The sequence below is a fragment of the Lineus longissimus genome, chromosome 11, assembly GCF_910592395.1.
Source record: "Lineus longissimus chromosome 11, tnLinLong1.2, whole genome shotgun sequence".
Taxonomy (NCBI): domain Eukaryota; kingdom Metazoa; phylum Nemertea; class Pilidiophora; order Heteronemertea; family Lineidae; genus Lineus; species Lineus longissimus.
Window position 1 is genome coordinate 2,735,022 of NC_088318.1, and position 14,994 is coordinate 2,750,015.

Sequence of the window (14,994 nt, forward strand, 5' to 3'; positions counted from 1 at the left end):
TGGCCAAACTAAGAATTTTTCAAGATGCCCGCCTGGCACCCATATTGGCTATCACATTTGATAAAAAAACAAGGATTTAGTAGAGAGTACATAGATATACATCCAGATCAAATTTGGTTGCAATCCGATCATTAGTTTCGGAGTAATAGTACTGTGTTTATTTTTCAAGATGGCTGCCTGGCGGCCATATTTGATGTCCGAACGGCCGAAATTTTAGAGGTGGAATAGAGAATCCCCAGATACATGTCCACACTGGTTTAAAACCTTCTAGCTAAAATAGATAGGAAACATGCTACTGTTCAGTGAATCAGCAAACTTTGACCTCTGTGACCTTGAAAAGGAGGTCAAATCAAAAACCCGGAAGATATAAGATGCACCTTTGCTAGAAGTACCTACCATATTTTTTTCAAAATTTCCTGACTACTATTAAGGGAGATATTGCATATTTTCACTTTTAACGTTTAGCCCCCTGGTGGCCAAACCATGAAACGAATCGGACCGAAACTTGGTCTCCAAGGTGTCATTACATAAGGGTACATGTGTACCAAGTTTCAACTCAATAGCTCTAACAGTTACGAAACGTGCCCTGCTAACGGACGACAGACGACGACGACGACGACGACGACGGACGACGGACGCCACGGTATGGGATAAGCTCACCTCTGCTAAGAGGTGAGCTAAAAACCAAAGAACAAGCAGGTTGAAGCAAAACGCTGTAAACTTTCCTCACCATTTTAAGTTCTATTTTGTGCAGTGTCAAGAACTCGTACGTGTATCAGATAATATTCAATTTCCACTCACAATAACACTGCAAGTCAGTTCTTGTGTTGTATAGTAATTGTAAAACCTTTCTTATGAGTAGCACTGTAATGTGTAATTCTTGGAATTAAGTGTGCGGGATTATTGGAATTGGGTTCAGATAAGATACCTGTGAAAATTCCCACGGTCTACTTTTAATCCTCCATTCTCCCCAGCGTGATCAATTACGTCAGCATTGATGCGGCTCCTCATTGGATGGAGACGCATCAACTTTACCCCCTGATTGGTGCAGACAAAGCTGCGCGTAAATACAAAACAGCTGTCCGCACGCTCTCGGCAGAGAGAGAGAGAGAGAGATAGAAAGAGAGCGATAGAGAGTTATTCCAGTCTCCCGAGTATTTTATAATCACGTGCACGAATCGTCATCCCGACGAACTATTTTATCAATTATGACTTTGGTGTGTATAATTTTGTGAAGCAGTGTTAGAATTAAGGATCCGGACGTTAGAAGGCAAATTCAGGACTTATTACGTTTGTAACCTGTGCAAATACAACACTTGATAGAAAAAAGTTATTTTATGAAAAAAGGATAAAAAGTATTCTTCTTACAGAATCCTGTAGCCATCCACTTTTCTTTGAAAATGTGCCTGGTACTGTGAGAAAGTTTTTATTCCCCACCAAGCAGGATCCTCATGATTTGTACCATGTGTATCCCAGATCGGCTCATGTATAGCGGCGTCTCCATGCAGAAGGTGTAACAGGGGTACGAGAAAAAGCCACTTGTGTTGTATCATCTCATCCACATCATAGGCATCAACAGTAAGCTTCTTGCACAGCATCAGAAGGTGAAAGACAAGGTTCCTGCAGAAAAGTATTTTCATGTCATTTTCAAACTAACAACAGCTACTTGTTTTTTTGTAAATGGAGCAGGTCAACCCAACCCTACCGCTGCACTATTTTCTGATATTTGACCTCCCCTATTACCACTTTCCTCCTAAATCAATGATGCACAGCTCATTTAGCTTATTCTGACTATTCTTAGTATGACTAAAACACTGGACAAGGCTACATGTAGTTTAAATTGTGGGCAGGACACAGACTGACTTATCCTAGATGCTTATCACAAAAAAATGGTAACAAAACTATTTTTCAAATAAAAACATACATTCTTAGTTCAGAAGTAAAGTAAAATCATATGCTTATTTCCAAGTCTGAAATCGTAATGAAAGGTGAAAGAAGTTACCTTGGTTTTTCGAAGTTTTTATTCAATATCTCAAAGAAAGGCAGTATCTGTCCATCTTGATCAGGTCTCAGGAGCAGACAGTCGCACAGTTGGTTCATCTGTGTTTCATTGGCCAGCAGTGTATTCAGCTTCACAATCAAGCGAAGGACTGTCAAGGCTGACACCAAACGCATCTCCAATACATCTCGTGTCCACTTGCCTGCACTATTTTGCATGCTGACAGTTGCCTGCCACTCGCTCAAATAATCCCAGAATAGCTGAATAAAAAATACACCATAAAAAAGCATGAATAATTGGATAATACTGGAGGGAGAAAATTTTAAATCTTTGTCTGAAAAGGCAAAGGAGTACATCACATTATAGACTATGCACATGTTTACTATTCAAATACTGAATGTATTCTACTGATTCCTTTCAGCGCATGTGTTTGAGGCATCCATTGCTCACCTGTGATGTCTCATGAGAGTTTTACAAGAATAATCTAACTAAAAAACAATGCGTTTTCGCCGAGTTGCAGTTTTTTTGCGAAGGTTTGTAAAGGGGGAGAGAATATCTCTCTTTCTCATGGCATGCACTGCCTTCTGATTTCAATTTAACCAACAAAAGATAACTTTTTATTTCATTACCTCACTCCAGACTTCTCGCGGTGTTGCCTCACCCAAATTTGAGAATGAATTCTGTATGTAGTGAAACACCGAGTCAACTTTATTGATGACTTCTTCAGCTTTTCCAAAACAGAGACCCTGGCCAGCCGCAGTTTCAGAACAGAACCAGTGCCACTTTGGAAGCATGACCATCGTTGCATCCTTTACTTCATCTATTATCTCTTTCTTTTCATATCCAAAAGCTTTCCTGACTCCCTTCTTCACTTGTCCCCAAAAACCACCGTTTTCAGGTGAGGGGTACATAAGGCCATCATACTGATCGAACTCGACTGAAAGAAATTAGAATGAGAAATTAACAAATATCTTTGGAATCACTGTAAAGTAAATTTCATGGAATGTAACAGGGTTAATTACGGTTACCATTCCAGGAACTAGATGGTTAATGTGTGGACCAGTTCACACTTGTACAATATATGGAGAGACACACATATAATTGTTACTCACTCTGTTTCTCCTGCATGTAAGGAACCTCGAATTTACGATTGATCATGTGCTGGACGTCCTTGCTATAGTTAGGCAAATATTCCCAAGAGAACTTGTTCTTGCCGGGTCGTGAAAAGATGTACTTGTATTCAGATCTTCTTACGTCTTCTGGTATCTCCATCTCCAATTCCATGAGTGCATACCCCTTGTCATACTTTCTGGAAGCAAAAAGAAAATAAATTCAACTTTTTCCGTTTTTCATCACACACATAATAACCATCAAGGACAAAATCTCAATGTAGCAGGAACAACATCACTGTCAGTGAGACCATGGTGATATTAGAAATTTGGACAGAATATATAAAATCCACAAGTGATATGCACAGACAAATGTTGGTCTTAACAGTTCTCATTTTTTAAATTGCAGCAGACCATTGATCTAAAAGGTCTTTTAAACTGCCAAAAATACCTGGATGTGGAACAAAGAATGATAACTCTTTGATAAGGAATGCCGTATGTCAACTTCCCCACTAGTCCAGTTGATATCCTACTTACATAAATATTCAGTTTCTACTAATAAATTGCTAATTAACTTAGTATCGAGCAAAGCTATCTTATTATAACTTACTCCACCAATTTCATTTTGTGTCTGTTCTCGTTCCAGCCGCCAAGGAAATGATGCCCAAATCGAATGATGATCTCATCAGTCTTCTCATCAAACTTGAAATGCCTGTGGACAACAACGTGGAATCGGATCTTCCTCATTCTAGTTTGTTTGCTCTGTGCACTCGTCTGCTTTGCTGCATTTTCCGCACCTTTCCTGAAATAATAAACCATGTCATATTTGTTACTAAATGACTAAAACAAACCGGCCTCATATAGATCTGAGTTACTAGCAAAGAACCGAATGGCCAATACCAGTCAAAGAACAAGAATATGTCCTCCAAAAAAACATCCAGACCAGGACCAGCTACTTCAGCTACTTCAGCTAACCTACCACAGTGCACTTTTACCTTGAGGAACCAACCGTCCAATTTCTTAGCTTTTGGGTTGCAAATCAGTTGGCCTAATATCAGATTGCTTCACTAAACAATTTACAAATCTAATTTTAAGAGTCAATGACAGACAGATTTCTGGTTTGATTTCAAAATATTTTCATTGCGAACCATGTCATATTTCTTACTAAATGACTAATCTGAGAGTCAATCAAGCGTGCAATGCAGCACTTGAAATCATACAAGTCCAGACAGGATGTATATTTACGTTTTCTTGTTCTTGTCCTGTGATCTCAGGTTATAGCCTTCTGGAGGGTTATCCTTCTTCTGGTACCAAGTTCCTCCAGCAGCTGCATCCTTTGATTTCTACAAGAAAATTAGACGTCACATCTGATACAAAAACATGGTAAAATTTGAAAAAATGTGCCATTGTTTTCCATGGATATCTTAAGTCCAACATGATTTACTGACTGTAGATTGGTAAGAGAGAGCCAGTAGGAGTCTTTTATATTGGGAGAGAAGGTGTGATCAATAGTCGTTCGAGGATTCAACTTTTGAGAGACAATTTTTTTGGACAATGACATGTTAACCACATTTTATTAACAAACAATTACCAGACTTAATTAATTGACATACAGCACTCACCACAGGGTTACTAAACATGCTGAAAGATTTAAGATAAGTGCAACTGTTTCCATGAAGTCTCCCAGTGTAAACACATCTGTGATGTGATAACACATCTGTGATGTGATAAAGGAAACCAGTCCTCATATCACAAATCTTTCTTTTCACGTGACACTCAGAAATTTGCTCCATGTACAATGTAAAGGTATTGCCTACCTTTCCACCAATTTCAGAAGTACTCTCATGCGAGCCTTCTAACTCTCTCTTGCGCCGAGGTTCACCTGATGTTTCCATCCCCTCATCACCACGGTTCACCGCTGTGTCCCCATTGGAAGCAGACACAACACCATCGTTGCCATTCTCACGATCAATATGGGCCAGAGGGTGATCATCACCAGCACCACCCTGGGATGCACCACCCTGAGGTGCACCACCCTGGGATGATCCAAAGACTTGATCAGCTGGAGGGGTACGTGTCTCACCAATCTCATCAGGCCGTTTATACAAAGCAACAGCCATGCTTGATTGGAATACACCAGCATTGACTTCATCAGACTTCTGGTCCTCGTCACTGGGTCTCTCAGACGACTTCCGGGTGGATTTGGCCCCCAACAGTTTCTCTTCAGCGATGGCACTATCTTTTGGAATGAGCTCTCTAACTTTACACTGTTCTTTAGGAGTTGATTCATCTGAAATGGTTTGCTCAGCAGGATCATGGTCACTGCTCGGGCTCTCAAGATCAGCACGGGAGACTTTGCCCCCATCACCGTCACCCAGCTCCCCAGAATGATCTCGGTTGGACTCGGAAATTATGACATCAGCTGAAGACACCGAGTCGAGGCTAGACCTTCCACTGTTTTGACGCCTTGCTTCATCATTCCCTGTCAGTCGGGAAGGTGAATCATCAGACTGGTCTCTCTGCCCCAGGTCCATCAGACAGGGCTGGACTTCCTTTACCAATCTGCTTTTAGCTGCTTCAAGTGGTAGGTCAGTGCGTGCATGCTTGCTGTCAGGCTTGGCTCTGAGCTCCGTCTCTTTGACTGGTGATTGCACCTTTTCCTGAGAGACCGGCTTCTTGGATTTCGGTCTCCGGCCTGATATTGGCAATAGAAAGCTTAGTTTAAATACAGAAGGTGGTTAATAAAATAAGCCTAGGACGGAAAGAACTTCCACTTTAAGCTGGTAAACATCTTGAGGATGCTTTGGGAATAATATTTGCAGTTCCTCTTCTGAATTAAAGAATCTGTAATTTTACCGGAAGGCCAGGCTCAGAGCTGCTGTATGGAAAGATGTAACAAGAGGCCCAAGGGCCTGGCGCTCAGCTGGATATGACCTAATAACATAGGACTGAGGGTATAAAGTAGTAAATATCGGCTTTATACTACTGTTTGAAGGTCAAGAGAACACGTTATACCACTAAAATTTCCAATGCAGAGCTGCCAGCTGGATGAAATATGATTGAACTAATCAGCCATGGTATGTAAATATTACAGGAGGCAACGGAAGATATCCCTAGTTCAGTATAGCTTTACAGAAAAAATGGGAGTAACATTATTGTGTTGCTTAAAACGTCTACTTTTTACGCATGTAAGAATCGTAGTACTAATAATAACTTCAACTTATTTTCCAGTTATGATAACACAACACGCATCTTCATGATCATGATCTTTCTCAAACTAACTGAATGACCTATTAGTAATCGCCTTGGACGCACAACCTAACCACATATCAATCCGCCCCGACGATCGACACATCCATTCGATTCGATAACCGGGTAACCCTCGATAAAGTTTGATAAATAAACTAGAACTGAGATTTCACAGGAGCACCTGTGAATTCATGACTCCAGGGTTGTTTTGAGGGCGATATTGTAAGAGTTGGTCTTGAGTACGTGAAGGTCCGTGTGAGGCACCTGGGGAGAGAAGACTAGTTGAACGATGGGATCATGGAGGTATAAATAATTATTTATACCTCCATGATGGGATCTGACACGGACACTACTATTGATCTCATTATATGAATACCATTTAATTACAAAAAAGTGAAAACAGATCATAGCATATTCCTTGGGATAAATTAAAATAGGAGTGCGGGAACAAGGTTTTTTAGCAGGAGGAAAGCGAGAACATTTTGTGCCGTCGTATTCCGATTTGGCTGGTTAGTGGTGAAATCTGCTTTTAATTTTGCAATTTAACATATTCGTTTTTCGAGTTCTAACGTTGTCTGAATTAAAGATGCTTTCCCAATGCTTGACTGGTCTGGCAATTAAAGAGACATTGCCAGGAAAACGTGACGTCATTTTGGTCATTCTTCTTACCGCACGCCCTCTCTCTCCGTAAAAGTTCCTGACATGGTGTGAAGTGGGAGGGCGCACAATGGGAACCACACTGCCGCGATGTTAATAGTTTCTATTTATAGAATTCAGCGGCAGAGATTTTAGGCACGGAAAAAGTGGATTAACTCGGCTAATCTCAATGGATTTTACCCAGGAATGTTTTCAAGGCGAGAGAAACATCTGATTTAAGTACTGCGCTTATTAGATTTCATGTTCAGGCCGAAGATTGGCCTAAAACGTGGACGAAGAGTGCATTATCGAGTGTTGGAGAGGTCACGTGATTGGACGAGAAACCTGAACAAAGTTTTCGTGCTTTTAGCTGTCAACATCAATGGCTATAATATACTCCTACGGAATAGTAGAACTAATAGAACTAATTTCCGAAGTTTCCAATAGTTTGAACACAAATCAAAACATCGCCCATCAGCTGGACTCAGATCTGCATAAATTACGATAAATAATGTTGTCGTCGCTTCAATTTCGCAAAGAAAGTTGACTCCATTCGAAGGTTGTTTTGACCAAATTCTGTTGAACTCATCGTTATGAGGGCATTTGAACACATTCTCGTTGATCTTTTCTATAAACGTGTGAAGTTTCGTACCAAAATACGTTTCCGTAAAGGCTTAAAAAAGAAAATTTGTCACTTACAAAATCATCGCTCCGGTAGAAATAAAAAGGTCACCGCCATTTTCTTGATGATAGTACTCCAGGTAACCGGCGGGAAATTTAAAGCGGGGTCATCCGGGGTCAAACAACAGTTTTGCTCACTACCGCCAACTGGTGATATAAATCCACACTAATCTATTTTATATCAAAACTTCTGTATCATGAAGACCTTTTCAACTTTATTTCGAGCTTTTATCTGCTGGAATAGAGCGTCAAAAAATTGTTTTTTCATTTACGCATTTTGCCCCCTGGGGAGCTGAATTTGAGTCGAATCGCCCAAATTTTTTTCCGTAAGCAACATTTTCTGCGTTGTTTATAAGCAAGACTAGATTTGAAGTGCCTCGGTTGTATGATTACAAAATGCCCAACTTTGCCTACAGATGGATGGATGGATGGAAGGATGGCAGGATGGGTGGAAGGACGGACACCAATCGAATAGCTATTTGACTAGCTCCGCTGACTTTGTCAGCTGAGCTAAAAATGACCTTCACCAGTAACGACTAACAGGGCATCTCAAAATTGGCATGGGTAGACACTATTATGAACATTGCATGGATACCTGCATTCATCCTTAAATAATCAGACTTCTGAAACAAACTTCATGAAAACTCACCAACGGCAACTGTTCGACATACAGGACAGTTCCTTCCCGGTACAACAAACCACTTGCACAACGATCCATCTCCATTTGGTCCCTGGCACTGGACATACTCGTTTCTATTTCCACACTTATTGCAGAACCTCCATTGGCCGATGGGTTCGTTACAGGGATTGCCCTCTTCATCCTTGCCATCACAGACTGGGGGCTCTGGAGGAAGAGCTGCACGAAAAGAATGGAAATTTTACAACTTCATTCATTTGATTCCGGGAGTTAACTATTGCATGCAACAAAATTGCCAAGGCTGAATAAAAAATATGAAAAGAACCAACCAATAAATCACAAAATTACCAAGGGAAATTATTTCCTGATTATCGGATGCACTCATTGCATGGTCTTTGTAATACTGTTATAGTAATATGATACTATTATAGTAATAGTATAGTAATAAGTATCAAGATAGACTGGAGTTCGATTATAACTGACGTCTTTTAAAAACCTATCACAAATAATTCAACAGCAAAAAACAATGAAAATGCTCCTTGAATGTTGAAATAAGGCAAAACCCAGATTCAGCGAATCACACATCAAAACAGAAAGAAAAAAATCCCCACATTGCTAATGTGATTCACTGAAACCAGACATTGTGAAAACCTATGACATCACTGATCTCCATCACCTGGCCTGGGAGAGGATTCATCGAATCTGTCTGAGATCAATACAATGGAATATCAGCACTTAACGATCAGCTGACTTATACAATACCCCATACATCTAGATCTAGGCTACATTTTGCAGTAAATGTACATCAAAAATGTAGACTATTACTTCAAATATATATAATACAGTGATAAGAGATTGCTGTTTTTAGCAACAACAAAATGAAAATGAATGATTTTCAAATCTTAACCTCGGCTGAGCTAATCTCCAGCAAAAGCTTACAGGAAGAGATATTGAAACTGAAATGGGCTGTAAGTTTTACTGAGTAAAAGCTTCAAGAAGTCGTCTCATTTCCTGATTTCTTCTTTTAACGCTATACGATTGAAAAAGTGGCAAACTTCCCACACGGACATGCACGTTTTTGTTTACCTGCACTGGGTAGCAGTACCATGACAACTGCTATATTAGCGGAGAAACTTCAAAGCACCGACACGCTAAAAGTCAATAAAATGGGGAATGAAGCTAAAGCTAAGATGATGATAAAAAAGATCAATTGGAACAATCTTCCATTTGTTTCAAGATATCGAGCACCACAGACACTCGAAAGTTTGATCTGGACAGTTAAAAGGGTAAAAAATACTTATACTGACCCTTTGCAGCTGTGGCAGCTTTGGCAGCCTCACAACAAAGGCATGGCTTGCCTTTCCTCATGAACAGCATACAGGCAGTCCCGTCATCATGGACTTCCTTGCATCTGACATACTTATTCCTCTGGCCACAATTCGAACAAAAAATGTTCTCAGATAGTGCTACATTGCAGATCTGGCTTTCATCTGAATCGTAACCATCGCAGAGTGGTGGCTCGATGTCACCGTGACACATGATGTCTATGGTGTCAGGATTGGACAGAGCCTCCTCCACTGACTCAACTTTGGCAACTGGAAATGAGACACAAAAGTAAACCATAACCAACCATGAACAAGCTGGGTGCTGTCTGTCTACTAGTCATCAATCCCAAACCACAACCAGTAGTCACATGCGTTGGATGCCATTTCGCTACCTGAAACATCATTTTCATTTTGAACTGTAGAATGGCCCAAAATTTACCATCTATCGAGCCCCTGTATATATCTTGCCAGAAATTTTTAGCATAGAATTCAGTAGCGACATCATTTTAGATAGAAATCACAATGTCACTAACCCTTTGCCTTTTCTGCAGCTTCACAGCATGGACATGATCCGCCTCGCATGATGAATAGCATGCAGGGTGTTCCGTCATCGTGGGGTTTCTTACACCGGACAAACTTATTCTTCTGGCCACAATCAGGACAGCGCTTTGATTCGGATACAGGCTCATTACAGGTACTCTTCGAATCTGAATCATATCCGTCGCAGAGTGGTAGCGGGATATTCCCATGGCAGAAAAGATCTGAGGTGTCCCAAGTGAGTGACAACATTTGGTGATACAATGAAGTAAAGGATTCAAGGGGCATATCAGTTTCAATGGATTCCATTGGCACGTCATCAATAGTAGCCCGTTCTGGCTCCTGTGACAGCGTTACTGGAACCGATTCGTCCAATTTTCCGTCAGCAGAATGATTCGAGGCGCTGTCATTTGACTCGATGATCCCATAGTCAACACTACTGCTCCTTGACTGGGTTTCTTCACGCATCACAACATCTTCATCCATCGCCCCATCAGTCGTCTGGGTTACATGGACTTCCTCTGCCACCTGCAACTGTCCATCAGTTTCTCCGTCACCAGAATCTCCTGGCGAATCAGCTTTCTCCACATGCAGACCAGAAAACCGCCTTTCTAGCTGCGTCCCATCAGACAAGTTGTCCTCAGCGTCGGATATATTCATTGGCATGTGAGCCTGATCTTCAGTGGTGACCTCATCTTTGCCACCTCCCCCTGGCTGCTTCTCGGGAGTTGTTTGGGCATCATCTTTCTCCTCAACAGCTCCTTCAACAGCCATTCCATCCTGATCCATCTTCACCTCAGCCCCGGCAATGACATCGATCTCTGAATCCAATAACACATCAGATTTCCCACAAACATTCTGATCACAGTCACCAGGCGGCGTTGCCACCTCAGAATGGCTGACCATCTCCCAGGTTGGCATCGAGCTTGAATCAGAGGATTCATTCTTGGAATCCCCTTCATCGACTTCATCATGCTGGTTTCTCGCATCTGCAAATATGTCCTCTTCACTTCTGGCATCGCTGTCTGCACTCCCAGCAAAATGTTCTTGGTCAATGATGGCGAAATCTTCACCAGCACCAGAGTGCCCGGAATGTTCTTCATCAGAACCCTGTTTTGACCCTTCATCAGAGGCAGACGCACTTGCAATATTACATGTCTCAAGATTCCTCCTTGAATCCCGCAAGTCACCTGTCTGTTTATCAGGCTGTACTATATCAGATTCCTCATTGGCGTCAGTCACACTGGTTTCTCCACTTGTCCCTCGACCCTCCTCTTCTGTTTGAGTTTCCCCAGATGAATCAAATGACTGGACCGCGTCTATAAACTGTACAGGTGAACTCCTAGCCTCACTAGGACTTGCACCCCTCATGTCATCATGGCCTGGGTCACTCTTCCGTTCGATCCGGGTGTCGCACTTGGGGCACTGGTCAACCAAGTTCTCAACATACTCTCCACATCCAGGGCAGGAGAAACCCTCTCCTCCTCCATGGGCAACCATCACTACTTCAGCCCTCAGGTCACCTAAGAGATGCACGAAAACACGGAAAACATTGAAAGCATCAATTAATGTAGCTAAAAAGCCAATAGCAACTCGGAGTCAGCAACTCAGACGACATTACTCAATGCAAGTTACTTGTAACTTTCAGTTTCGCTTTAAGGCCCAACCCCAAGTCTTTAAATCAGATTATAATAAACTCTGCAACAACAGATCAGACTTTTTAACATATCGTGAACCACTTGAGAACTCACCCTTGATCCAAATGATGCTTGGATTCCTTAAGCTTGTTATTAACAAAACTATTTTATCTTTGCGAGTAATAAAATAACTTAATCGTGATTTAAAGACGGAAATGTTCTGCAAACATCACAAAGTGACATTGCACCGTGCCAATTACGTCATAAGTTTCGGTCTCCTGGTATCCAGCTTTCATTTTCACGCACTCTCTCCATACAAACGATATAGAGAAAGATAATTGGAAACGAGGTAAGATAGGAATGGGAAATCCCCATTTCCTAGAATGGACTCGCGGTATTTATTCTAATTATCAGGCGGAGGAGTCGGTGGGTTGATATTTCATCACCACAAATGAATCTATTGTTAGTTATAGTATATACCCCGATCTGGGCAAGGTTGTAGTTAATTATTTTATAAACGATAAGTGATGTGAATTGATAATTCTTCAGCAATACAGATTCCAGTCATTCCAATATTATTGAAAAGTCAGCAGAAAACCGTATGACAACGAAATATCAGCAAATTATGAAAATTAGACCCACCCGAATGTACCGCCATATTTGATTTTAAACAAGGTTTTATTCTTGTTTTATTTTGGCAAGGCCAAGCTACATCAACAGGAGGTCTTTATTTCTTGACTCATGTGCTTTTATGACAATTGTTACTTTGTCACAGTTATTATCAAACAATTAGGTGATGTAGATGTGTGTAGAATAGAATTAACAGCAAAGTCCAGGTCGGTCATGTGTAACTCAATGACCTCAGACCTGGGGCTGGTAACCATGCTGATGAATAAACACTGAATGATGAATGTTGATTAAAGATGAAAGAAAGGAGAGTGGTGAATTGAACTCACTCATATTTGGTAGTCTGTTAGTGTTAATTAGGCGCATTATTAGCAGCACAAATAGCCAAGCTAGTGCTATATGTTAGGAGTTTGTAATTAGGGTGATTGGGAATTTGTGGGGATAAGATTTTGATTGACAGGAGTCAGGAATGCCAAGAAAGAGTGGGGGTGGCTTGTATGCTCCGTTATTGATTGATTGATTGTTAGCAGTGTAGCACATTGTGAAGAAAGCCAATCGGTATCAAGTAGGCCTACTCGCTCATTTGTGTTCTCATGTTAATTAGGCACATTATTAATATTTATAGCAACACAAATAGCCAAGCTATTACTTTTGAATTGTATGCAGACTACAGTGTTCCTTTAAATATTTCAGGATTTAACATAAGGGATGGAGTCGGGCGCCTTTGAAAATGCTGAGACCGAGATGTGCCTCCTGGACTCGGGCGTCCAAAGTCTGAAAGACGTGCCTCTTCATCCTGGGTTACAGGTCTTGAATCTTCACTGCAACTACATCAGGGAGATTGAAAATCTTCACATGCTGCGCTCGCTGTTCCATCTTGATCTCTCCTCCAATCAGATCAACTCTATTGAGGGCCTGGAATGTCTTGTCTCGCTCAAAACGCTTAACTTGTCTTGTAACAATATCAGAGTTGTCAAGAGTATTGAAAATCTTAGGTAAGGCCTAAAGGGTGCTATATTTAAAAAGGCTGAAGTCTTAATTTCACTTCCAATGTTTTTGATAAGAAACAGGCGTGATGGAGCTGACTTTGCCAGCTTCATGATACGGCCATGTCCTGGACAACGTGTTGAACCAACCTGGCCTGAACATCCCTTCTTCTGCTTCTGCATCCGAAAAACATCCCAGCTGACTGTAGCACTTGGTCGAGAATGGCAGACTAGATAACAGATGCAACTTTTCACACTAACTTTGTTTGAATTGAGTTGAACCAAGTTAACTGCCATTTAGGCTCCTATGGTTTGTAATTGTATGTATAATATTCTAAATGATGTCAGTCTTGGGGTCAAGATGTTAGACTGCACAAGATTCCTATTGCATGCAGAAAGAAATTGTTCAGTGCAAAGGACAAGAGAAGGAACCAGTCGAGATGTTGCATGAAATATAACCTGATCGTTTAATCGAATTTCAGTTGATTGGTCAGAGACAAGGTTTCTGCTGTTTTCAGCTGATCATGTGCTTTATTTCAGAAATCTTGTGAAGTTAAACCTCTCCTACAACCAGATCCACAACCTGGCTGGCTTTCTCCTCCTACAAGGCCACTCCTACAAGTTGATGCATGTTGAGCTCCACGGCAACCAGATTGTCTCGCAGGAAGCTGTCGTTGATGCATTCAGAGGATGCGCCAACTTAAAACATTTGATGTTTGCGAAGGATGGTGCAGAGAATGCTGTGTGCTGTTCAAAAGGTCTGATTTCTTTTCAAAATCGAAGTTCAAAAACTAAAACTGTCAAGGAACCGTAAACTGTCTGAATTCTAAAAATGTTCTGGATGACTTATGGTGCAGATGTCTGTGTTCTTGAGCTTCAGCCATCTCTTAGATATTCGTAAATAGTAAAAGTTAACTTCTTCTGCTAAAAAGTAAAATATCTTGGAAAATTCTGAAGATTTGAGCATGTAAATTTTTTACGGCCTGTTGTAATGATGAATGTATTCCAGGCAGTGACGAGATTTAGCCATCTCCATGTTCTGCAGGCAACACATAGTTGTATATTTTGATCTTCAACTGTTCATTATACTCGGGAGTAACCTCGTCTTACCTCCAGGCTATCGCATGAACCTCCTAAAGAGCCTCCCACTGCTGCAGAGCCTGGATGGTTTTGACAGGCTAGGACAGCTGATCAAGTCGGATGACCTCTCGGATATTCCAGGTGAGAATTCTAACTGATGAACGATTTTCTGGTATCTCAACAGGTCTAACTCGGTCATGAAGTCTAAATGGTCATGTTTATGTTTTATCAGTCACATGATGGGTGTTAAACAGTATAAAATTGATTGATTGATTGATTGATTGATCCAAGGTGCTTACTATACCATGATGCATAAGCCTGATGCACAATGAGAACCTTTACCTATGGTGCTATAGGAGTGAATGTCAGGCTAACTCTACTCGCCCTCCTTTTATAGACGACTGAAGTCCTTGAGAATTACCTGATCTGTACCTGTGGTGGTAAGAAAGCTGTCTTGCAAAGGGAAACTGTCTTAGAAATAACAATAAAAG

General features: G+C 41.1%; 2 protein-coding genes across 3 annotated transcripts in view; one reads left to right on the plus strand and one right to left on the minus strand.

Annotated features, from left to right (window-relative positions):
* The window catches only part of LOC135496125 (E3 ubiquitin-protein ligase rnf213-alpha-like), a 52,848-nt gene extending 40,788 nt beyond the window's left edge, over positions 1 to 12,060 (minus strand). For both annotated transcript variants that reach the window (XM_064785262.1, XM_064785263.1), the window contains exons 1-11: positions 11,925 to 12,060; positions 10,170 to 11,696; positions 9,619 to 9,906; positions 8,324 to 8,530; positions 4,926 to 5,803; positions 4,354 to 4,451; positions 3,719 to 3,910; positions 3,112 to 3,308; positions 2,629 to 2,936; positions 2,003 to 2,259; positions 1,369 to 1,620 (exon numbers count right to left, since the gene is read on the minus strand). In XM_064785262.1, the coding sequence (XP_064641332.1) occupies positions 1,369 to 1,620; positions 2,003 to 2,259; positions 2,629 to 2,936; positions 3,112 to 3,308; positions 3,719 to 3,910; positions 4,354 to 4,451; positions 4,926 to 5,803; positions 8,324 to 8,530; positions 9,619 to 9,906; positions 10,170 to 11,673 (4,181 nt within the window). In that variant the 5' untranslated portion in view covers positions 11,674 to 11,696; positions 11,925 to 12,060. The remainder of the gene's footprint in view (positions 1 to 1,368; positions 1,621 to 2,002; positions 2,260 to 2,628; positions 2,937 to 3,111; positions 3,309 to 3,718; positions 3,911 to 4,353; positions 4,452 to 4,925; positions 5,804 to 8,323; positions 8,531 to 9,618; positions 9,907 to 10,169; positions 11,697 to 11,924) is intronic.
* Positions 12,061 to 12,463: 403 nt separating this feature from the next.
* Positions 12,464 to 14,994, plus strand: part of LOC135496064 (leucine-rich repeat and coiled-coil domain-containing protein 1-like) — a 106,283-nt gene continuing 103,752 nt past the window's right edge. The window contains exons 1-4 of the mRNA XM_064785176.1: positions 12,464 to 12,533; positions 13,131 to 13,432; positions 13,964 to 14,181; positions 14,540 to 14,644. Coding sequence (XP_064641246.1) covers positions 13,146 to 13,432; positions 13,964 to 14,181; positions 14,540 to 14,644 — 610 coding nt within the window. The 5' untranslated portion in view covers positions 12,464 to 12,533; positions 13,131 to 13,145. The remainder of the gene's footprint in view (positions 12,534 to 13,130; positions 13,433 to 13,963; positions 14,182 to 14,539; positions 14,645 to 14,994) is intronic.